The sequence below is a fragment of the Schistocerca piceifrons genome, chromosome 1, assembly GCF_021461385.2.
Source record: "Schistocerca piceifrons isolate TAMUIC-IGC-003096 chromosome 1, iqSchPice1.1, whole genome shotgun sequence".
In the NCBI taxonomy this organism is placed as follows: domain Eukaryota; kingdom Metazoa; phylum Arthropoda; class Insecta; order Orthoptera; family Acrididae; genus Schistocerca; species Schistocerca piceifrons.
This window is the reverse complement of record NC_060138.1, coordinates 769,307,894-769,330,466: the sequence shown is the minus strand read 5'-3', so window position 1 is coordinate 769,330,466 and position 22,573 is coordinate 769,307,894. Positions and strand designations below refer to the sequence as shown.

At 37.4% G+C, this 22,573-nt stretch overlaps 1 protein-coding gene across 1 annotated transcript in view; it reads right to left on the bottom strand.

The window, feature by feature from the left end:
• The window catches only part of LOC124712412 (protein wings apart-like), a 103,937-nt gene extending 81,798 nt beyond the window's left edge, over positions 1–22,139 (bottom strand). Inside the window, exons 1-2 of the mRNA XM_047242709.1 lie at positions 21,462–22,139; positions 5,539–5,731 (exon numbers count right to left, since the gene is read on the bottom strand). Of these exons, the coding sequence (XP_047098665.1) occupies positions 5,539–5,722 (184 nt within the window). The 5' untranslated portion in view covers positions 5,723–5,731; positions 21,462–22,139. The remainder of the gene's footprint in view (positions 1–5,538; positions 5,732–21,461) is intronic.
• Positions 22,140–22,573: the final 434 nt, after the last annotated feature.

The following is a 22,573-nucleotide window of genomic DNA, read 5'->3' as shown; positions in this document are numbered from 1 at the left end:
ACAGTTTTCATTTAGTAATAGTGGAAAATAGGGTTAATTTTAGGATGTACGCAAAGTAATTTTTAATGCTTATAGCTGACGAATTATGTATCCAAATTTGTTTCTTTTCCAAAGTTTAACTATACACGCTGGTGTCCAAAATTAAAGCAACGGTAATTTTGCAAGGTTGTGTTCATTTTGCCACAAAACAGTATAAACATGTGATAGTAAAGTAGAAACAATTTAAAGAAAACAAAATGTAAGCAACTGCAACATGCGTAACAGTAGACAAAAATGTTGTTCATTTTTTTCCCAACTTAACAGGTGTGTACACAAATTCTGACAACTGGTTGAAGTGCTCAGTATGGGTAGTGATCACCTCTGGCAGCAATACAGGATTGACACGATGGGGCATACTGTGAATGAAGTCATCAGTCCCATATTGAGGTAATAACGACCATTCTTCCTGCAGAACTGCTCGCAGTGGATGCTGATGTGATGGAACCCATCTCCCTAGTGCATCCCACACATGCTGTATGAGATTCAAATTGGGACGGCAAGAGGGTCAAGCCATGGGTGCAGCACCTTCCATTTACATGGAAACATCAACCACCCATGCTCTATGAGGTCGAGCATTATCATCCATCAGTACCTCATGACAACTGAACGAGGTCCGAAGATCTCATCACAATACGTGACAGCAGTTAAACCTTGCCGATTCATCCGTACAATTTTATGAAGAGGTGCTGCGAGTTGTCAACATAATCCCTGCCCACACCTCCTCAATACCAGTCTCTTTCTACAATGTTTGGACCCGAAATCGTGTTCCTTCTGATGTGAATCCATCGAGAACCACTCTCCAGATTAAACTGGGACTCATCTGTGAAAAGAACATTGGCTCACTGTTCGACCGTCCATGTGGTATATTAATGACTCCACTCTAGACGTTCCCTTCTGTGAAGACACATCTCTGATGATAGACATACAGCAGGTATCTGACAATAAAGGCCACTCTGTCGGAGCCTTCTGTACCCCATCTGCCTCAATACAACACATCCAGTGGATTCTACGCTCAGATGCCAGTTGCCTTGCAGTATTAGGGCGGAACCATCATGCACTTATGGGCAAAGAACAGTCCTCACTTTGTGATGTTACACGTGGTCAGCCCTGTACTGGCCTTTGGGATACAGCTTCAGTCTCTATAAAATGTCACTACATCCAAAAAACAGAACAATTTTCATTAAGCCATTGGACCACATCAGTTTGCGACTGTCCTGTTTCCATTCTTCCTATGGCCCTTCACCGCAGAGAGTCGGGCGTCTTTTCTGTGCCATGCTGCACCGTCTGTGACTGAACACACAGCAACTGTGGATTTGGGACATCTGGCAAACACTACCCTGTTCTATAGGTGTCCCGACATCATCACTTGCATGATTGTCCATTGATTAGAATGCCATCTTCTGTGCAGAACATCATCATATTGACATCTGTTGACAGTTTGTGTATTATATTGTGAATTAGACACAGAACGGGGAAACAGTAGTTTGTTGCTTTGATTTTGGACACCAGTGTACTTTGTGGCAGTTAAAAGAGCATTGAAAGATGACTTCAGCAACATAACATGTGTGGAATTTATTCAAACAGTGACAAGATAACATTGTTGTAAACCACTGCCATGCAATAAAGAGAAGAGGTCCCACAATTATCTGCCCTACTGTACCAAACATTAGTAAATATGTAACTCAGAAACTCAGGCACGGTTTGCATGTCATCTGTGTGTTTCAAGTCAATTAGTCTGTTACCTGCAGTTACAGCAATCCGGCAACTTGCTAGTGAAGCTATCTGTACAATAGTCAAAACAAATGGATATGATATTTGTTCATGGTACCATGATGCCAAAATTTTATAGCAGTGGTGCAGTCGTAAGCTGAAAGGTATCCTGATTGTGCCGAGCCATCATGATCTGTCTTTGCAAACATTATAAAAAAAAAAAAATTCAGAAACTGAAAGCGTGAAGAACAAAATATGTCAACGAAACAGAGTAGCAACTGTTGAGAGACTGCAAATAACACTTAAGCAGTGGTAAAACGCAAACCACAGCAGGTTGAATGTGTGTGCAATTAGCAGATGCCCTCATTTTCAAAAATCCATTACAGTTCTCCAGATGGTGTATATGAAAACTGTTAAGTGATGTGTTTTTTTTTTTATTTGGACATATTTTTGATAATGAAACACTGTTTACAAACCATGGACAAATCAGTCTTCAAATATGCACGACTTGTCAGTTGGAAATCTACAACGGCTGCGAGAAGTAACTGAATAACAAGTGGTCTGTCAACAAGTGATGCATATCTCTCAAGAATCATATCACTGGTCCCTGTTTTACTGCTGTAGCTCTAAGCACAACTATCAATAGTTCCTACGAGATGTGCCACCAGAGTTGTTGGAAGAAATCCTATTGCACATAAGGTAATCCTTGTGGTACCAACAAGAAGGATGCCCTGCCAATTTGACAGAGATAACTGCAGACATTCTTGAAAGCAGATTTGGAGATCATTGGATTGTTCATTCAGGAAACACAAAATGGCCTGCATATTCACCAGGCTTAACATCTCTGGACTTTTATGTGTGAGGAAAATAAAAACTAGGTCTGCAAGGAAACACATGACTTTCGTACACATGGGATGCCACAGAACCCAGACATTTGCTTCAATATGTCCAGATGAAATTCAACATATAGTACTGTCAGTCTGGAACTGTTTTATAGCATTGATCAATGAATGCTTAATTTTGTGCACTTGATATGAACATCATAATACTAAACCTGTGAATCACACCTCAGTTACACGTTTGCTTATGCCTGGTGCAGTACAGTGGACATTGGTGAGACCTCTTCTCTTGATGAAGGGACCGCGATTTGCAGTGCTGTTATCTTGTTACTATGTGATCAAGTTCCACATGTTTTGTTGTTTAAGTTCCCTCCAGAGGTTCTTTCCAGAGAAAAGTACATATTTTCATTTTAGAAGAAAAAAAAGTTCGTGTCCTAATTCACCAGCTATAAACATTCAAAATTAATTGTGTGTGCCACATAATTCACCACACTGTCTGCTTTAACTCAGAAAAGAAACAAAACCTAGATACATTTATTGGTTCCGGATATATTTTGAGTGGCCAGTCTTAGCTGCCTTATCTTGTATTTGTATTTCACTTTTCCTTATGCTTATAGGAGTCTACTTACACCAACTGGAAGATTTTTAGAAGCACTTTGTGGTTCTCTCATTTGATTCACCACGTAAGGCTGATAGGTTATTATCTGTTTGGACTCACCTTTTCTGGTATTTGATTTTTTCCTGCACCTTGTTTCTTCACCCTTCTGGGTATGTTGAGCTTTCTTCGTCTGCCTGCAGACTGCAAGGGAAGGGTGAATAAAGCTTGTATCTGTTGTGTCACTCCAAGCATTTTACTGGTTTGACGATTCTAGTGAGATTTTTACAACTTATTCTGTGTGTGAAGACCACTATTTTAACTGAAGCAATGGTTCTTTGAATTATTAAAAAGCCTCTGAAAGGATTTTTAAATGCTCTGTTACTGTGTATTACAGAACAGATACTTTTACTAGACTCAGACTTGACACCCATTCTCTCCCCTCTCTGAGCAAGACTCATCCATCATTATTTGTGTGTGTTAATACACACAGTGGGATCTAAACAAGATTACTATTTTGACTGCTTTGACGTCTGTCTGTGAAGTGCTCAATACTAAAATGCTGAATGAATTTGTACTTTCAGACATAAAATTACAAGTAACCCATCACTGAAGCCAATCCATGTAACTGTCCACTAAAATTATTTGTTTTCCTTTCTGCAACCCACTCATGTCAGCAATATCTAGGTTTTCACATCTCTCCAAATGTTTATGCCCTCAACAGGAATCCAACTATTAAATTACATGATCCAGTTAATAAATTATTAACTTCTCTCAATAACTCACTCTTGAGTAGACCCACTCCAAAAAATATTTTGGATGCCAATTTACCACTAAAATTTATTACACATTAAGAAGCAAGAATAAGATTAAGATGGTAATATTCTGTAGATTCACTTTTGGGCAATAGTTCTGACCACTATGTAAGTCACCACTGCTGAGTTTACCTTTAGGTACTGTTTGCCACACATGAGGATGCTCTGAAACACTTTTCACTCATCTGCCCCAGTTTTAAGTGGCTACTATGGGATGAGTGAAAATATAGTGAGAAGAGTGAGTCACTAGAGGAATTCTGATTTTGCTTTTCTCTGACTTGAGTACTGGCTCACTCAGACAGTTATTAGTGAACCTGCAGATCAAAACTGAATCCAAATCTATGGTGAAAGCACAGAATAAACCTTGGACTTCCAAATGTAGAGTTTTATTAAGACCTGCATAGCCCAAGAGCCACAATGCAACAGTTAAAAGTCAAATGCTGACAGCAATGTAGTCTACAAGTTTCACTTTGATACCTGCACTAACAGAAAACTTTGGACCAGTGATTTCACTAGATTGACTCTTAGGCTGTAACAGACTTTGGAATGAAGTAAGAGTAGGAAATCACTTTCAAAGGATACTGTCAAAATACGAAGAGGAAGATCTCATTCTAAGCATCTCATCAACCGAATCCATGCATCACGTATATTATTCCCAAAGCTTAAGATTTTACCACAAGAAGAAAAGAGATATCTTATTTATTCTATAATTGGGAGAGTGCATCCTCATATCACGTTAAAACAGGTCTAGAAAAACTGTGTGTGTGTGTGTGTGTGTGTGTGTGTGTGTGTGTTTTACATGTTGCATGTAACTGAATTTTAGGTAATGGTAAAGGTGACTCGTGCTCTGAATTTGGTGGAAGACAATAACTGCCTCATATTTCTTGAGGTAATAAAAAATAACTCCTAGAACTGACCTACAAACAGCAGCATAATGATGCAGCAAACAAAATTCTAGTTGATAACTTCATTTTATTTGTCTGGTTATTCATCTCACATTTAGCAAATCTAAAGCGACCACTGTGTGAATGAGAAACAACATGGCTTCTTGGAATATTTCACATTTGCAAAACCAGTCCTTAAATCATATTACGTGTGTGATGTTTACTAAATGCCAACCTGGTATAAACTCTGAACTTTCCATACCTTCAGTGGGAGCTATTTCAGGTGAGTTCATACGACACACATCACACTTGATTATGCCATCAGCTGGTAGTGATTTTGGCTTCAGGAAAATCTGAAGTTTGTCATGCTTAGGAGGAGAAAGTGAACTCTGGAAAAAGTTCTGCATTTACTTCTACATGCATGCAACATGACCAAAAAGTATTGACTGGCCCGTGCTTCAATTACTGGCGTCACATTCTCAAGCAAATGTCACCAACCAAGACAGTATACCAACTTTTAAATAGAACTTACTTAACTATTTAATGAATTTCTAACATTTTTCTGTACACAAACATTCCAAATAATTCACATCAAGTAGAACGGGAATACAAAGTTAATCACAGTGTATAATGATACAAAAGAACGCTTTGCTCACCTATTATGTTGGTGCTTCGTAGTGACGTGCATGAGATTACTCCCCAACGGCCAATAGTACCTGCACTTTTTGCAGCTGAGGGACGATTACTATTCTCATGAAAAAGTTTGTCAAACTGCAAACTGCCCTGAGAGGGCTTGCGACTATTTAATTTGTAGTACCCACGGGACATGTTGCTTGGCATTTATAACGGCTGCAACAAAAAAAAAAAAAGATATTTATATATTCAAAAAATGACACTGCAAAAACTATTATTTTTCAAGCTGGAAACACATGTCAATCAACATTTTTAATTGCCCTTTCACTTATTTCAACAAAATTTACTGCATCTTTAAAGGCCATTATTTTTTAATGAATGTAGTCTTTACAGTAACTATTATTACAACTGCCTGTTTTTACTTACTGTCAAAGCAGAAATGAACATAGGCTACATACTATTAAATTAATCAGAATTACTTAAAATTTCAAGAAGAGATACAAATGCTGTAGAATTAAGGGCAGAGCACACAGGATGCTGGAATTGTGACTATGGATTAAGAATTGTTTCAGAAAGCTACGGTATGTTTAAAGTGGAGAAAAAGATGTAACAGAGATATGAAGATTTTTGGAAAGTTTTAGAATCATGTTTTCGATCACTGTGTACAACACTATGTCTACAGTTGACATCCAGTTTAAAGAGTAAATCAAACAGTAATAATTTCAATGATGTCCCCCCCCCCCCCCCCCAAGCAGCTGAAAAATATTCTACACAAGCAAAATCTTTCAGAAAATGAATACCTTTAGTTCTGGATAGGAGCATGTAGAAGAAATACGGCTCCAGTTTTAAAGAATGGTTGACTATGCACTGGACAGCTGTGTACCCAGTAGAAGAGTTCATGATGGAAGGGACCCTTCATGGTATACTGTCACTATAAGGATACTTCTGAAGAATGAAGAGTCTACTGCATGTTAGGTGTAAAATATAGCCTATGGCTACAGGTATATAGATGCTGAATGAAACATGTTGGGCTGTCAAGAGAGCAATGCAAGAAGCTTTCAACAACTGCTGTATCAGATTATCATCAAAAGATCTCACACAAAACCCAAAGAATTCTGGTCATAGATAAAGGCTGTCAGTGTCTGGGACTTAAACTGAGTGGAGCAAAGTGAAAGCAGAAACAGTGAACTTGGTTTTCAAGTCTTTGCTTACAAATGATAATCATGGGGTATTGCCCCAATGTAACTCTCGCACCACTGAAAATATGAGTGATATAAATATTAATGAAGTTGAGAAACAGTTGAAATCACTAAAACTGAACAAAGCTCCAAGTCCTGATGGAATCCCTACTAGATTCAATAACGAATATGTGGTTGAGTTAGCTGCTCTTTTAACCAAAATATACTGTATATTCATTGAACAAAAACTATGTCCAGTTCTTGGAAGACAGAACAAGTCACACCCACAACAACAACAAAGACAGCAGAAGTGATCCATAAAAGTACCATCCAATATCCCTGACATCCATCTGTTGCAGAATCTTAGAATATATTCTGAGCTATAATGTAATGAGGTACCTCAAACCAAATGACCCCTTCTATGCCAACCAGCATTGGTTTCTGAAAATGTCAAAACCCGCCTCATATTTTTTCACATTACATCCTGAAAACAATGGATCGAGGCCATCAGGCACATGCAGTATTTAGTACTAACTTATAAAAGCATTTGACTCAATACCACATTTGCTTATTATCAAAAGTACAATCATATGGTGTATCAAGAAAAATACGTGACTGGATTGAGGATTTCTTCATAGGTAGCATACAACATGTTATTTTAGATGGAGAGCCAGCAACAGATGTAGAAGTAACTACAGGTGTGTGATAGGAAAGTGAGTTAAGACCACTGTTGTTCATGTTGTATAACAACAACCTGGAAAACTATATTAACAATAACTTCAGACTTTTTCACAAAAGATACAATTATTTATAATAAAGTAATGTCTGAGAAGGGGTGCTCTAGTGTCCAGTTAGATCTTGATACGATTTCAAAGCATTGCAAAGACTGCAACTTGCTTTAAATATTCAGATATGTAAAATTATGCACTCCTCCCCCCCCCCCCCCCCCACACACACAAAAACAACCATATAGTTACATGTGACTACAATATTAATGAGTCACAGTGAGAATCTATCAACTGATATAAATACCAGGTTGCAACAATTTGTAGGGATATGAAATGGAACAATCACATGGACTCAGTCATAGGTAAAGGAAGGAGGCAGACTTCCATCTTTGGTAGTATACTGGAGAAAATGCAAGCAGTTTACAAAGAAGATTGCTTACAAAACACTTGTGAGACTCGTCCTAGACTACTGCTATGACACCATGAATGTCTACTTAGTAAGTTTCAAGAACCTGCTCTAAGTTATGAATCTAGGTATACACAACAATCATCCATGTATCACTCCCACACAGAGTACAAAGACAAGATTAGACAAATTACAGTTCACCAGAGGTGTTTTAGTAATCATCCTTCCCATACTTCAAATGAATGGAATGGTAAAAAGCCCCAATAATTAGCACAATTGGAAGCATCCTCTGCAATGCTTTCCACAATAGTTGGCAGAGACTGAGTGTCAATTCATGACTGTAGTATGATTCCAAGATAAATCCATTAAGGATTGTGTCTTTGTTACAGTGAGTACTACTAGGTAAAAAGCTATGGTCTGATACAAGTAACACACGGTAGTTCCTTTCACGTGTTATGTGTATAGACAAGTTGCAGAATTATGATAAATTTAACATTCAACCATTAAGCAAGCTTTTTCTTCTAATAACAGTAAAAGACATAATGCAATTTCCTGATGTTTTCAGCCAATCACTACCGACCAGAGAGACAGGATCACTTATAACTATTTTTTATGTAGCTGCCACAGCTATGACTCCAAAACAGTCTCTCACAGCATGTAGGAGTTGACCACATTCTTAAGAACTTTTGTGGTCTTGACAGTATACATAGTTGGAACTTCAATAAAAAAGACAGCCCACACACTGTATATGGCTCTTTCCAAATTAAACCTCATTTGAAATACTGCATAAACTAGGTCCTAAAGGAAAATAAGCACAACAGGATCACCCCAACACCAATGTAGTTTTCTTAAAGGTAAAATTTTGCTTTTCCCACACAGCAGTCAACAAAAAGTCAGTCTGTGCAAAATGTCTCCTCAATTGGACAACTGCTAGATATTCCTAAAACACCATGAAGTTTGAAAATAACACATGTACTGATTAACCCATTCTGTCAGTAACATCTCCTGTTTTATTCTTCGAGAAATTTTTGGGTTCATGTGTTTTCTTTAATAGTGTACACAGCTTTTGTTAACCAGAAGCATGCTCAACCTCCCCCCCCCCCCCCCCCCCCACACACACACACTACGAAGGGACTTCGTAGAAGTTGGGTAGTTTTTAGTCTCCAACAATGACCAGTAAAACATATTGTTCTTCAGCTTCATCTTTTGTGAGGATGATCTTGTTATCTTGGACAAATTTGAAATCTCTTATTCCACAGAACTGTCTTCTAAACTTTTTCAATTCAATTCATGTAATCAGAAGCATTCTTTGATGCTGAAAGGCATTTGCCTAAACAACCAGTGGTGACTGAAAATCTTCAACATGAAGTTCGTGCACCAACACTTACAAAATATGAGAATCAATGTTTGTAAAGGAAAAAATATGTCTTTAATATAGGCTGAACCTTTCTGGTTGACTTTTTCCTTCTTCCTCTTATTCGTCTTCATCTGTTGTTGTTGTGGTCTTCAGTCCTGAGAGACTGGTCTGATGCAGCTCTCCATGCTACTCTATCCTGTGCAAGCTTCTTCATCTCTCAGTACTTACTGAAACCTACATCCTTCTGAATCTGCTTCGTGTATTCATCTCTTGGTCTCCCTCTACGATTTTTACCCTCCACGCTACCCTCCAATGCAAAATTTGTGATCCCCTGATGCCTCAGAGCATGTCCTACCAACCGGTCCCTTCTTCTTGTCAAGTTGTGCCACAAACTCCCCTTCTCCCCAATTCTATTCAATACCTCCTCATTAGTTATGTGATCTACCCATCTAATCTTCAGCATTCTTCTGTAGCACCACATTTCAAGAGCTCTATTCTCTTCTTGTCTAAACTATTTATCGTCCACGTTTCACTTCCATACATGGCTACACTCCATACAAATACTTTCATAAACGACTTCCTGACTCTTAAATCTGTACTCGATGTTAACAAATTTCTCTTCTTCAGAAACGCTTTCCTTGCCATTGCCAGTCTACATTTTATATCCTCTCTACTTCAACCATCATCAGTTATTTTGCTCCCCAAATAGCAAAACTCCTTTACTACTTTAAATGTCTCATTTCCTAATCTAATTCCCTCAGCATCACCCGACTTAATACGACTACATTCCATTATCCTCGTTTTGCTTTTGTTGATGTTCATCTTATATCCTCCTTTCAGGACACTGTCCATTCCGTTCAACTGCTCTTCCAAGTCCTTTGCTGTCTCTGACAGAATTACAATGTCATCGGCAAACCTCCAAGTTTTTATTTCTTCTCCAAGGATTTTAATACCTACTCCGAATTTTTCTTTTGTTTCCTTTACTGCTTGCTCAATATACAGATTGAATAACATCGGGGATAGGTTACAACCCTGTCTCACTCCCTTCCCAACCACTGCTTCTCTTTCATGCCCCTCGACTCTTGTAACTGCCATTTGGTTTCTGTACAAATTGTAAATAGCTTTTCGCTCCAGGTATTTTACCCCTGCCACGTTCAGAATTTAGAAGAGAGTATTCCAGTCAACATTGACAAAACCTTTCTCTAAGTCTACAAATGCGAGAAACGTAGGTTTGCCTTTCCTTAATCTTTCTTCTAAGATAAGTCGAAGGTCAGTATTGCCTCACGTGTTCCAACATTTCTATGGAATCCAAACTTCTCTTCCCCGAGGTCGGCTTCTACCAGTTTTTGCATCCGTCTGTAAAGAATTCGCGTTAGTATTTTGCAGCTGTGACTTATTAAACTGATAGTTCGGTAATTTTCACATTTGCTTTCTTTGGCATTGGAATTATTATATTCTTCTTGAAGTCTGAGTGTATTTCGCCTGTCTCATACATCTTGCTCACCAGATGGTAGAGTTTTGTCAGGACTGGCTCCCCCAAGGCTATAGATAGTTCTAATGGAATGTTGTCTACTCACAGGGCCTTGTTTCGACTCAGGTCTTTCAGTGCTCTGTCAAACTCTTCACGCAGTATTATATCTCCCATTTCATCTTCATCTACATCCTCTTCCATTTCCATAATATTGTCCTCAAGAACATCGCCCTTGTATAGACCCTCTATATACTCCTTCCACTTTTCTGGGTTCCCTTCTTTGCTTAGAACTGGGTTTCCATCTGAGCTCTTGATATTCATACAAGTGGCTCTCGTTTCTTCAAAGGACTCTTTAACTTTCCTGTAGGCAGTATCTATCTTGCCCCTAGTGAGATAAGCCTCTATATCCTTACATTTGTCCTCTAGCCATCCCTGCTTAGCCATTTTGCACATCTTGTCGATTTCATTTTTGAGACGTTTGTATTCCTTTTTGCCTGCTTCATTTACTACATTTTTATATTTTCTCCTTTCATCAATTAAATTCAGTATCTCTTCTGTTACCCAAGGATTTCTACTATCCCTCGTCTTTTTACCTACTTGATCCTCTGCTGCCTTCACTACTTCATCCCTCAGAGCTACCCATTCTTCTTCTACTGTATTTCTTTCCCCCATTCCTGTCAATTGTTCCCTTATGCTCTCCCTGAAACTCTGTACAACCTCTGGTTCTTTCAGTTTATCCAATTCCCATCTCCTTAAATTCCCACCTTTTTGCAGTTTCTTCAGTTTTAATCTACAGTTCATAACCAATAGATTGTGGTCAGAGTCCACATCTGCCCCTGTAAATGTCTTACAATTTAAAACCCGGTTCCTAAATCTCTGTGTTACCATTATATAATCTATCTGATACCTCTGATATCTCCAGGACTCTTCCATGTATACAACCTTCTTTTGTGATTCTCGCACCAAGTGTTAGCTATGATTAAGTTATGCTCTGTGCAAAATTCTACCAGATGGCTTCCTCTTTTGTTTCTTACCCGCAATCCACATTCACCTACTATGTTTCCTTCTCTCCCTTTTCCTACTCTCGGATTCAAGTCACCCATGACTATTAAATTTTTGTCTCCCTTCACTACCTGAATCATTTCTTTTATTTCATCATACATTTCATCAATTTCTTCATCATCTGCAGAGCTAGTTGGCATATAAACTTGTACTACTGTAGTAGGCGTGGGCTTCGTGTCTATCTTGGCCACAATAATGTGTTCACTATGCTGTTTGTAGTAGCTTACCCGCACTCCTATTTTTTTATTCATTATTAAACCTACTCCTGCATTACCCCTTCACCTACTTGCAGCATAACTTGTACCAAATTCCCCCTATTTTATTTAGACTGTCATCAAATGAGGACAGATTAATAAACACAGGAAATATATGTACGAAAGATGGTTGGAAGACCATTTCACAGCAACCTTACTGACTTCCAGATCAATATTCTGTAATTTATTAATTGAGTAATCTTGATAACGTATTTTATTTATGATGCAGGCATAAAGCTAGCACGTACATTTGAGGAAGTAAAATACAGATTCTTCTTAAAGAGTAGTCCCTCCCCCCCCCCCCCCCCCACCCGATAACTGAAACTGAACTTGAAAGAGATGTATCTTCAACATGAAAATTGCCTTTGTTACTCACCTAATGTAACTGACAGCTCCCAGCACACAATATCCGAGTCTTCAGAATGCCACAAGTTAACTATAAAAGTTCTTAGAAATCTTCTCACAGTTGCTGAGTGGAAAGGTAGTGTTCATAAACTACAAGCTTGGTAAATCACACACTATACTGCTACTAGTCATGTAAACATTACTGCCATGTCTTGCCTAGGTGTGTTTCTTTAAACCTCTTGGAAAGAATCATGTTTGGACTAGTTCCTGAAAATTAATTACAAAATGTGGTGATAGCTCGAGATGTATAACAGATAATGATCAAATCCCCATGACCAATGCCATTTAGATGACCTGTGTTGCTTGGTGTTCATATCCCAAAAAGTACCTGTATTTTGTCACTTATACTTCACTTTCCTGCTGTTTGATAAACAGCTATAACTTTGTGTTCATCTGAAGATATTAAGATTTCAGTAACTCCTAGCAATTGCTCCCTGACTTAAAAAGTTGCTATTATTGTATCTCTCAACCTTTTCAAGGCCTGTGAATTGCACTGTACCACTAACCCTTGACAACTGTTAAGATTAAACAACCTGTTTTTCATGCACCAAGCTGATGAATTGTATTATTTTGTTTCAATTCTTCAGTTTATTTTTCCTCCCCTGGCAGATTTCATTTGAGTAAAATTCAGTGAGTGTTCTTCCATGTGTTTTAATTTTTATCTAAAGCAATCACAGTGGTGGATTGCCCTAATTTGCATTGAAACATTAGAAAATACTAATATTCTGTTTCTTTCAGTGTTCCAAAGCACGAAAATGAGCTATGTCACAGAGGTGGTCCACAACCCCTCTTTCTCTTTCCTTGGCTGCAGTTAAACTCAGATGTTTGTATAAATGTTTCCAATCATTACAGAGTTTGATAATTTATCAATCCCATGGCCATTCCTCTTAGAAGGAGTTTGTGCTTTTTTTACCAAAGAAAGCAAATTTATTGCTGTACTTAGATTTGTTGTAGACTTTATGGCTTTTATATTGTGAAAGCAAACACTTGAAATTTGCTGATTCAAGGTAGTTTGACTACAATGATTTGATTCAATAAGCAGTCAACAAGAGAGACATAAAACTGATTTCTTAACCTGTGTGATGAACTACAAGACTAAAACAATGCCCTTTTAAGGCTAGGAGGAGCACATCATAGAAGTCACTTCATACCAGTAACACAAATTATTTGAAACTACAACAGAAAAATATTTCTCATGAAAGCCAAGCTGACCGTTAGTTATAAAATAAGGAAACTAAGCACATGACATTACAGAAATAATAAGTTGTTATAAAATAAATTTATCAAACAACAACAACTTTTAATAAAGATCAAATGTTACTTAAATTTAGGAAGACTTACTTCAAATGAATCAACTAAAAATGAATTATTTTGTGTGTGTGTGTGTGTGTGTGTGTGTGTGTGTGTTTGTGTGTGTGCAGGGTTGCTGGGAATTGCATAACACTTGTTTGTTTGAGCTAAAATTTCACAGAGACCATTTTTGATGATTTGAACAAAATAAGAGACTGGGCGCTGAACATTTAGAATGTTGAAAAAATAAGGGCTAGCCTAATGCACCTTACCCCCAGCCAACAGTAACTACCAAGTTCAGCATGACTGACCTCCACTCTACGCTTTGTATACAGTTCAGTTCAAGATCATGGGTATTCTTTGTTCCTTTCTTTCTGTACATATGTATGAAGCCCAATGACGTTTTGGGACTAAAACTTGAGTTTTCATATCCCATGTGTATTGACAGCTGTTCAGTTTTCTGATACAGACTATTTCAATACTTTCAACACAATGCCAGTGTGTGAATTAGTACTATAAAGAGACTTAGTCTTGTACAAAAAGGTGTGCATCATTCAGGAATACACTTTGCAATAAATTGCCAGTAGCCATAAAAAGCTTAACAACCAATGAAATTCAGTTTAAGAGAAGCCTGAAGAATTTATTAGTGGCCAACTCCTTCTACTCCATTGATGAATTTCTCAGTAGAACCAACTGATTTGTGTGTGTGTGTCATATATATATATATATATATATATATATATATATAGTATATATATATATATATATATATATATATATAATTTCTGCACAACTTCAGTGCAGTAATTCTGTCAGAGACAGCAAAGGACTTGGAAGAGCAGTTGAACAGAATGGACAGTGTCTTGAAAGGAGGATATAAGATGAACATCAACAAAAGCAAAACGAGGATAATGGAATGCAGTCAAATTAAGTCGGGTGATGCTGAGGGAATTAGATTAGGAAATGAGACGCTTAAAGTAGTAAATGAGTTTTGCTATTTGGGGAGCAAAATAACAGATGATGGCTGGTTCAAATGGCTCTGAGCACTATGGGACTTAACATCTGTGGTCATCAGTCCCCTAGAACTTAGAACTACTTAAACCTAACTAACCTAAGGACATCACACACAGCCATGCCCGAGGCAGGATTCAAACCTGCAACCGTAGCAGTCGCGCGGTTCCGGACTGCGCGCCTAGAAGCGCTAGACCACCGCGGCCGGCAATAACTGACGACGGTCGAAGTAGAGAGGATATAAAATGTAGACTGGCAAGGGCAAGGAAAGTGTTTCTGAAAAAGAGAAATTTATTAACATCGAGTATAGATTTAAGTGTCAGGAAGTCGTTTCTGAAAGTATTTGTATGGAGTGTAGCCATGTATGAAAGTGAAACGTGGACAATAAATAGTTTGGACAGGAAGATAATAGAAGCTTTCCACATGTGGTGCTACAGAAAAATGCTGAAGATTAGATGGATTGATCACGTAACTAATGAGGAGATATTGAACAGAATAGGGGAGGAGTTTGTGGCACATCTTGACACGAAGAAGGGACCGGTTGGTAGGGCATGTTCTGAGGCATCAAGGGATCACAAATTTAGCATGGGAGGGCAGCGTGGAGGGTAAAAATCGAGTAGGGAGACCAAGAGATGAATACATTAAGCAGATTCAGAAGGATGTAGGTTGCAGTAAGTACTGGGAGATGAAGAAGCTTGCACAGGATAGAGTAGCATGGAGAGCTGCATCAAACCAGTCTCTGGACTGAAGACCACCACAACAACAACAACAACAACAACGTGTTCGTTGTAAATAAGTGTGTGTGTGTGTGTGTGTGTGTGTGTGTGTGTGTAAGTACAATCTAACTTCTGCACCATTTCAGTGCAGTAATGTGTTCATTGTAAGTAAGTATTATAGTAGTTGTATTACATGTTTATTACCTTATAAATAAATTTAAAAAAACTTTTTTATTTTAAATTCAGTGCATTAGTATTTGTAAAATGATTCTTTCATATAGCATTCATTAAAAAATGACAATCATTCCGCTTGGGACCTGTGGAATGGTACATTAGCTTATTTGTTTGAGTTGTAAATATTTGTCACGTATTGTTGTTTTTCTGACATGTTCTACATCCTGGAGGACCTCCTTACTACGGATCAATTGTAATGAAAGTGAATCTAATATAATCTAATCTGATAACTTACAATGAAATAGAGGAAATACATTACTTGTAACTGGCTATAATAACAAGAAATGAAGAAGACTACACGAAGATAAATTAATGAACAGTATAATTATCTAGCAATTTCATCAGTCTACAGGAACAATATAGAAAATAACAGAGCAAATTACAAGCACTAAAATAACTATTAAGTGTATATGCACTGCATGCTAAGGTACAAATAACAAGAATACAACAATGAAAGAAAAAGCAATGAAACCAAGGTAATCTGAAACATGTTTCCCCTTGTGCGCCAAGCTTAACCTGTTCTCTGGCAACTGTCATGAGATAACAGATGACTCAATGTATAGTGCTTAGTAGCAGCAAAGACAGAGAATGTTCAAATGTGAACCATTAATAACAGCTCAAAATGTATTACTGATTAATGAAAACACTGTCCTGGTTAAATACATTGCTTCAGCCCAGTTAGGCTGCAGTGCTAACACAGTACAGATCTACATCAACATCTATACTCTGCAAACTACCGTGACTTGTATGACAAGAGAGTACATTCCATTGTAACAGTTATTAGGGTTTCTTCTTGTTCCATTCACTGTGAAGCATGAGAAGAATGATTGATTGAATTTCTCTGAGCCTGCAGTAATTATTCTAATCTTATCCTCACGTTCCCTATGCAAGTGATATGTAGGGGTTTGCAGTATATTCCTAGAGTAATCATTTAAAGCTAGTTCTCAAAACTTTGTTAACATACTTTCTCATGATGGTTTGCGTTTATCTTCAAAAGTCTTCCAGTTCGGTTACTCCAGTATCTCTGTGACTCTTTCCCACAGGTCAAACAAACCTGTGGCCATTTGTGCTGCCCTTCTCTGTATAAGTTCAATAATACCATGTTAGTCCTACCTGGTACAGGTACCACACACTTGAGCAATATTATATAACCAGTCGCATGAGTGATTTGCAAGCGATCTCCTTTGAAGACTGATTCCACTTCTCCAGTATTCTAGCAGTAAACTGAAGTCGACTGCCTGCTTTACCCATGACTGAAACTATGTGATCATTCCATTTCATATCCCTATGAAGTGTTACACCCAGGTATTGGTACAAGTTGGCTGTTTCCAACAGTGATTCATTGGTATTATAGTCATGGGATAATACATTTTTTGTCTTGTAAAGTGCACAATTTTACATTTCTGAACATTTAGAGCAAGTTACCAATCTCTGCACCATGTTGAAATCTTATCAAGATATGACTATATATTAATGCAGCTTCTTTTTGATAATATTTCATTATAGATAACTGCACCATCTGCAGAAAGCACGATTTTACTATTAATATGCAGATGGGTACCATTAAGGAATAAATGTACTAGGAATTGAGTTAAGAATATAAAAATCTTTGAAAGGGCCCTGCAAGATGTTTGATGTATTTTACATAGTATTCTTACTGCTTGTTATTCCCCCCACCCCCCTCTAACTAAATACTTCATTCAATTTACCAACAACGCCTCAGAAGATAATTCAGTAGCATAATGCAGTGAAAGTATGCAAAATAATACAGCATCCTCATTGTAAGAGTTATTTGGAAGCTCAAATCATAATGAACCAAGGTGTTTCATGGGGTCAACTGAAACATGTACTGGTCACTGGCTTTGACACATGATGTAACCATACTGTGTTATGTGATCTCATGATAGTGGGCTGTATCTAAAATGTATTCTATTAGCAGAGGATGTTTTGGACTATGTGGTGGTGCTCTAGCATTGAGTGTTAAGGTTTCGAATTTAATTTTGAATGATGTTAGTGAGTCACTGGACTCACATGGGGATCTGTTAGTGAATTATTTCAATGTCAGCAGTTAATGGCTACAGATTTGTTTTTGGCTCTGGAATTATTATTTAGTTTGCTGCACATGGCTAAGATTTAATTTCATTTTTTGTTTGTTATTAGCACTGGATATGACCAGGACATTTACCAGCAGGTCATCTTATGATGCAAAGGACAATGATACAGCAACAAGCATTGGGTTTTTTATTAGTTGGTACGTGGATGGTGGTGGTATAGGGAGCAAGGGTTTGCGAGGAATGGGTCGCATTAACAGTTCATTAATGTAATTTTTGTACTGTATGTAAAATGTTATAATGATTTATTGCCATTGCTTGGTACTATGGAGTTTATTCTAGTTGTTTCAGTCAGGTTAGGTTTTCAATAATAGCTAATCTCTGCAATTATCCTGTTAGGTTGATGTCATTTTTCAATTAAACTTACTTTCTTTTTTTATTGTCTGTTTGCATCTCTAATGTGTGAAGTCATGGTCAGCATACTGTTGTGGGCAAAATGGCAGTGTCAGTCATCTTGATGACACCACAGATCAAAGCTGACAGATTGTATCGGATGCTTTGATAGTGTGGCTTCATTAGTATTTCCATGTAGTGACTTCCTATCTACCTGGAACCCTAAGAATTATTGTATCTAGTATTTCATTTAGCATATGACCATTAATGCCAGTTTTCAGCAAAAACCCAAACTGCTACATTGGTTTGAACATCACACTCCTCCACTAAACATAAGTGTTAAACTGGAGGTGGTACACTATTGCCTTCCTCCAAGCTTTGATTCAATCTATCCAGCCAGTCAAATGTGGACTGTAGGACATTGTGCAACTTTGCATTTTTCACATTAACAAACCATTTCCAGAGGTGAAAAAGACAATAAGTGACAAACAAAAATCCTAGGATCAACTGGGGATTCTGCGCCAAACATTTGATTCCTGTTCTGTTACTTACCCATTGAGTCACACCATATGCTGGTTTCAGGAGGTAATTTTTAATAGTTTGAAATTGCAAATTGTGTGTCTTTGTGTGCCTGAGACTTACAACTGCTGTGAACCAACTGTAGACCTGCTTGGTTATTGTTTAAGCTGTGCCTAATATGCCTGGATTTGGACACAAAACTGATAGGTTTATGATGTTAGCCAACATATTTCTTGGCCTACTTCAAGGTCAGTTATGTAAATTAATTAATTTCGATGAATAATATTTAGCATCTGCAAAGAGCGACAAAGATGGAAGTGTAACAATGACTGTAGGACAGAAGCAGCTAGAGTTAGAGATTATCATTTGTAGCTTAGAAAATCAACTCATAGAGTGAGATTAGTTTTATTTTAACCAATGAACGTTTTCAAGCAAAACCGTATTCAAAGTTATCAGTGAAACCAATGTGTACCATTTTCGATCAGTATTTGGTTCTATTAATAATACAGTAGAGTTGAAAGACATTTTAACTATTTTCTCTCTTTCTTTCACTTTGCTTATGGCATGAAATGACAAGGGGGGAAAAACAAAAAGTAATACCAACTCATAAACAATTAATCAATGCAGAATCTGCTGGAATTGTGACAGTCAGTCATTATTAACTTCTTAAATAAAACTTTCATCATGACACCTGAACTTACTGTAATAAATAAAATTAAATGCAGATGTAAACTGGCTTAATATTTCCAAGTAAAAATTGCTGGACAACGATGAAGAATAAAAAGAAAGAACGTGGAAGACAAATCAAAGTGTACCCAGTAACGCTGAAAAGGGAGAGTCTGAAAAAAAATTACATCATTTCTTCTATTCATTTTTGAGGTTTCGCAGGGAAAAGACATGTAGGCCTACACAGAAAAAAATTGTCAACCTGTCAAAACTACTTCAACTGCTAGCCTAGGCAGCAAAAATAGACTGCATTTTATAACTTGACTGAAAACATCACCTCCCGCCTGTCGTCCTTCCTCTCCCTCATTCAACTCCCCCCCCCCCCCCAACACACAAACACTAGGACTAACAAATGACTACATCTAATTATGACAACAACATGAACCTTCAGGGTAACTAACTTTAGTCTAAATATCCAAAAAGAGCAATAGCAAACAAGCAAGAAAAATGTACTATTACCTTAAGTAGGCCTACATATTGATATCCATATACTGAAGGAGGCACTATGTACTTTCGAGTAAGGCTAGATAACAAGATGAAACCAAGAAAGGTACAGACACTGATCGCTATGCACTGAATGAGGCACTGTATACTCTAAGGCTAGGTAACATGCTGAAACGAGAAATTGTGTTGACAAGATGAGGGTGTTACTGGCCACTGCCTTAAGAAATTATCTCCAGAAGCAACGCACCCAAAAGTACATGAAATACTTATTCAGCAGCAGAGAGCTATCTTCGATAGCTTTTAAGTATCTTGGAATTCTTACACGCAATTATGTGTATATTTATTTCTAAATGCAAAAAATAATTTTCAAGTAGACTTCTTGTCTAAGGTTCAGAGGAAAGTTTGGTGCAAACTCTAACCCATCACAGGCTAAAGCATGAAATTGGGAATCTCAACAAACTCTACAGCAACTCCAAAATATGCTCCCCTTTTACAGCTTAAATAACTAGAGCTATTTAGACTTAAATACTGAAAATTCTTGTCAGATTCATGTGAAGTAGAACTGTTCATTTTAAAACTGCATTATTACTAGCAGCAGTGCATTGTAAACAGATAACTATTTTCAATGAAAATTTTCAAGATAATCAAGTGAACATCACACTATAATAGTAGATGAACAACAGCATCATTTTTCAAGGTACTGACATTCTAACTGCCTATGTTTATTTAGCTCTTATGAAAATGAATGGACTACTATGATGCACTATAGCATCAGATTATTGTTAATAGTGTCTACAGATCAATTTTATACGAGTTCCTTGTGTTTCGTTTATGTGCATTTTTTACTCATTCCACATCCCTGAAGGCTCTTCTTGAGAGGTTCTACAGATTATTATGATTGACTGACTGGTCTATGTCAAGCACATTTTGCATAATTACGATGGAATTATAACTTCCATTCTTTGCACTAGCTATTTAACCAATAATCGATTCAAAATCTAGTATAAATGAATATCTACTTACAATGATTTCTTTTTCAGTATAAATCTAACCTGCAACTCTTGGCTGAAAAGTGCACAGAGGATTTAGAATTTTAGGTCATTCTCTATTTTGTTGCCTCTTGTGACCGCAATGACACCCCAATCTTTTTTTAATGTTTTTGTCATAGCGAAATACGCAAATGTGCTGGCTGAAATAATTTAGTTTGGATGGCTGGATATAATAAGGTTAACATTTGACAGATTAGAAAAATAATGTTGCCCTTCAAGCAGTAGACTTACATGGATCTTCCCAATTACAGGAATGTAAGCGAAAATTATGTGGGACTGAGTGTTAAACTCTCCTGTCGAGCGTAAAACGTTTAATGTATGAATATAATTAAACACAAATGCCCTATAAAATTTTCACGACTTCTAGTTGTGTTTCTGTGATATTGTGAAACTCTAATGATTCCGGTACAACCATAACGAATCGAAAACAAATGTTCTATTAACAAATTGTTCGGGACGTACGACAGCAATCAGATGTCTTACATGAATCCTCTTTAATTCATAAGCCTACGGCTTTTTCCTAATATACGTTCGTTGCAACATCTATATCAATTAACTATTATACTTGAGAAACTGTCATATAAAAACGGAACGAACAAACTCACATTTTACAATAGTATTTACTTGCTGTACAGTTTTAATTACTTCTCACCTTGCTAACTGACGCAGAGCACTGAACTCAATCACATATTAATTACACATGACCGTTGTATTTCCATTGTACCGCCAACAGAAAAGCTTGCATCTTTCTGATAAGCAAACATGGGCTATAGCTTCTTGTCACACTCGCATCCACTGAAGTCTACTATACTACAAATGGTTTGCAACAGGTCCAATCAAAACACGCACTGTTACACCGCAGACCCGAATGCGTCACATTTTGTACACATACTGTTTTAAACGGGAAAGCTGAAATTTGAATCTCAAGGTAGAACTTGTGCTACGCAGGTTCTGATGTTACTATAAAATCACTTGGTCTACGGCACAACACCACGAACTCAATACACAACTTGTGAAAACTGATATGGTTCCAGAAAACGTTATAACATCTCCTGCACGCAATAAACACTCGCTGACACAAATACAAAACACCTTCTGCAGGTCGCCATGTTCACGTAAGTTAATATGTGAGCATCACAAACTGTCTGCCTCTCCAGTTACATGAGTGTTCGTCATCCGCACATAGGGGAAACATCGTCACGCTCGGACAACATAAACTTCCCACATATCTTTCTTTAGGAGGATATCTGCAAGAACACAAACAAAAAAATATATACACACGCTTAACTATACCGCTCGACTACCGCATCTTCGGTTTCGCAATCTCTGCCTCGGCCCATCGATCGCGGGCGACATACAATCCTGATGTTTACAAACGATGTCTTGGTATTTCATGAGAACTAGAGCTCCAACGTGCACGACTCCAAAATTATTAAAACATGAATCGTCAATAGAATAATCCTCTGTTCCTTACATCTACAAACGCACTGAATTCCAGCTTAGTTTCATCCTTGCGATATTGATTTATTATTAATAACATTTCTTGTTTTACACTTTTGATTCAAATACATATAGACTTACTGGCAATATGTAGTGCTGAGTGTGTTTCGGCCTAATAACTTCTTCTTGTGTTTCTTTAAAACCTTTCAATAGTAATAAAGCTATAAGCCTGCTTAAATAATCATTCTGAAAATCAGATATACGGTTTTTGTCGTAACTATCCTTGGCTATTCATTAAAATGTAATTTTTAACACGTGCACAAA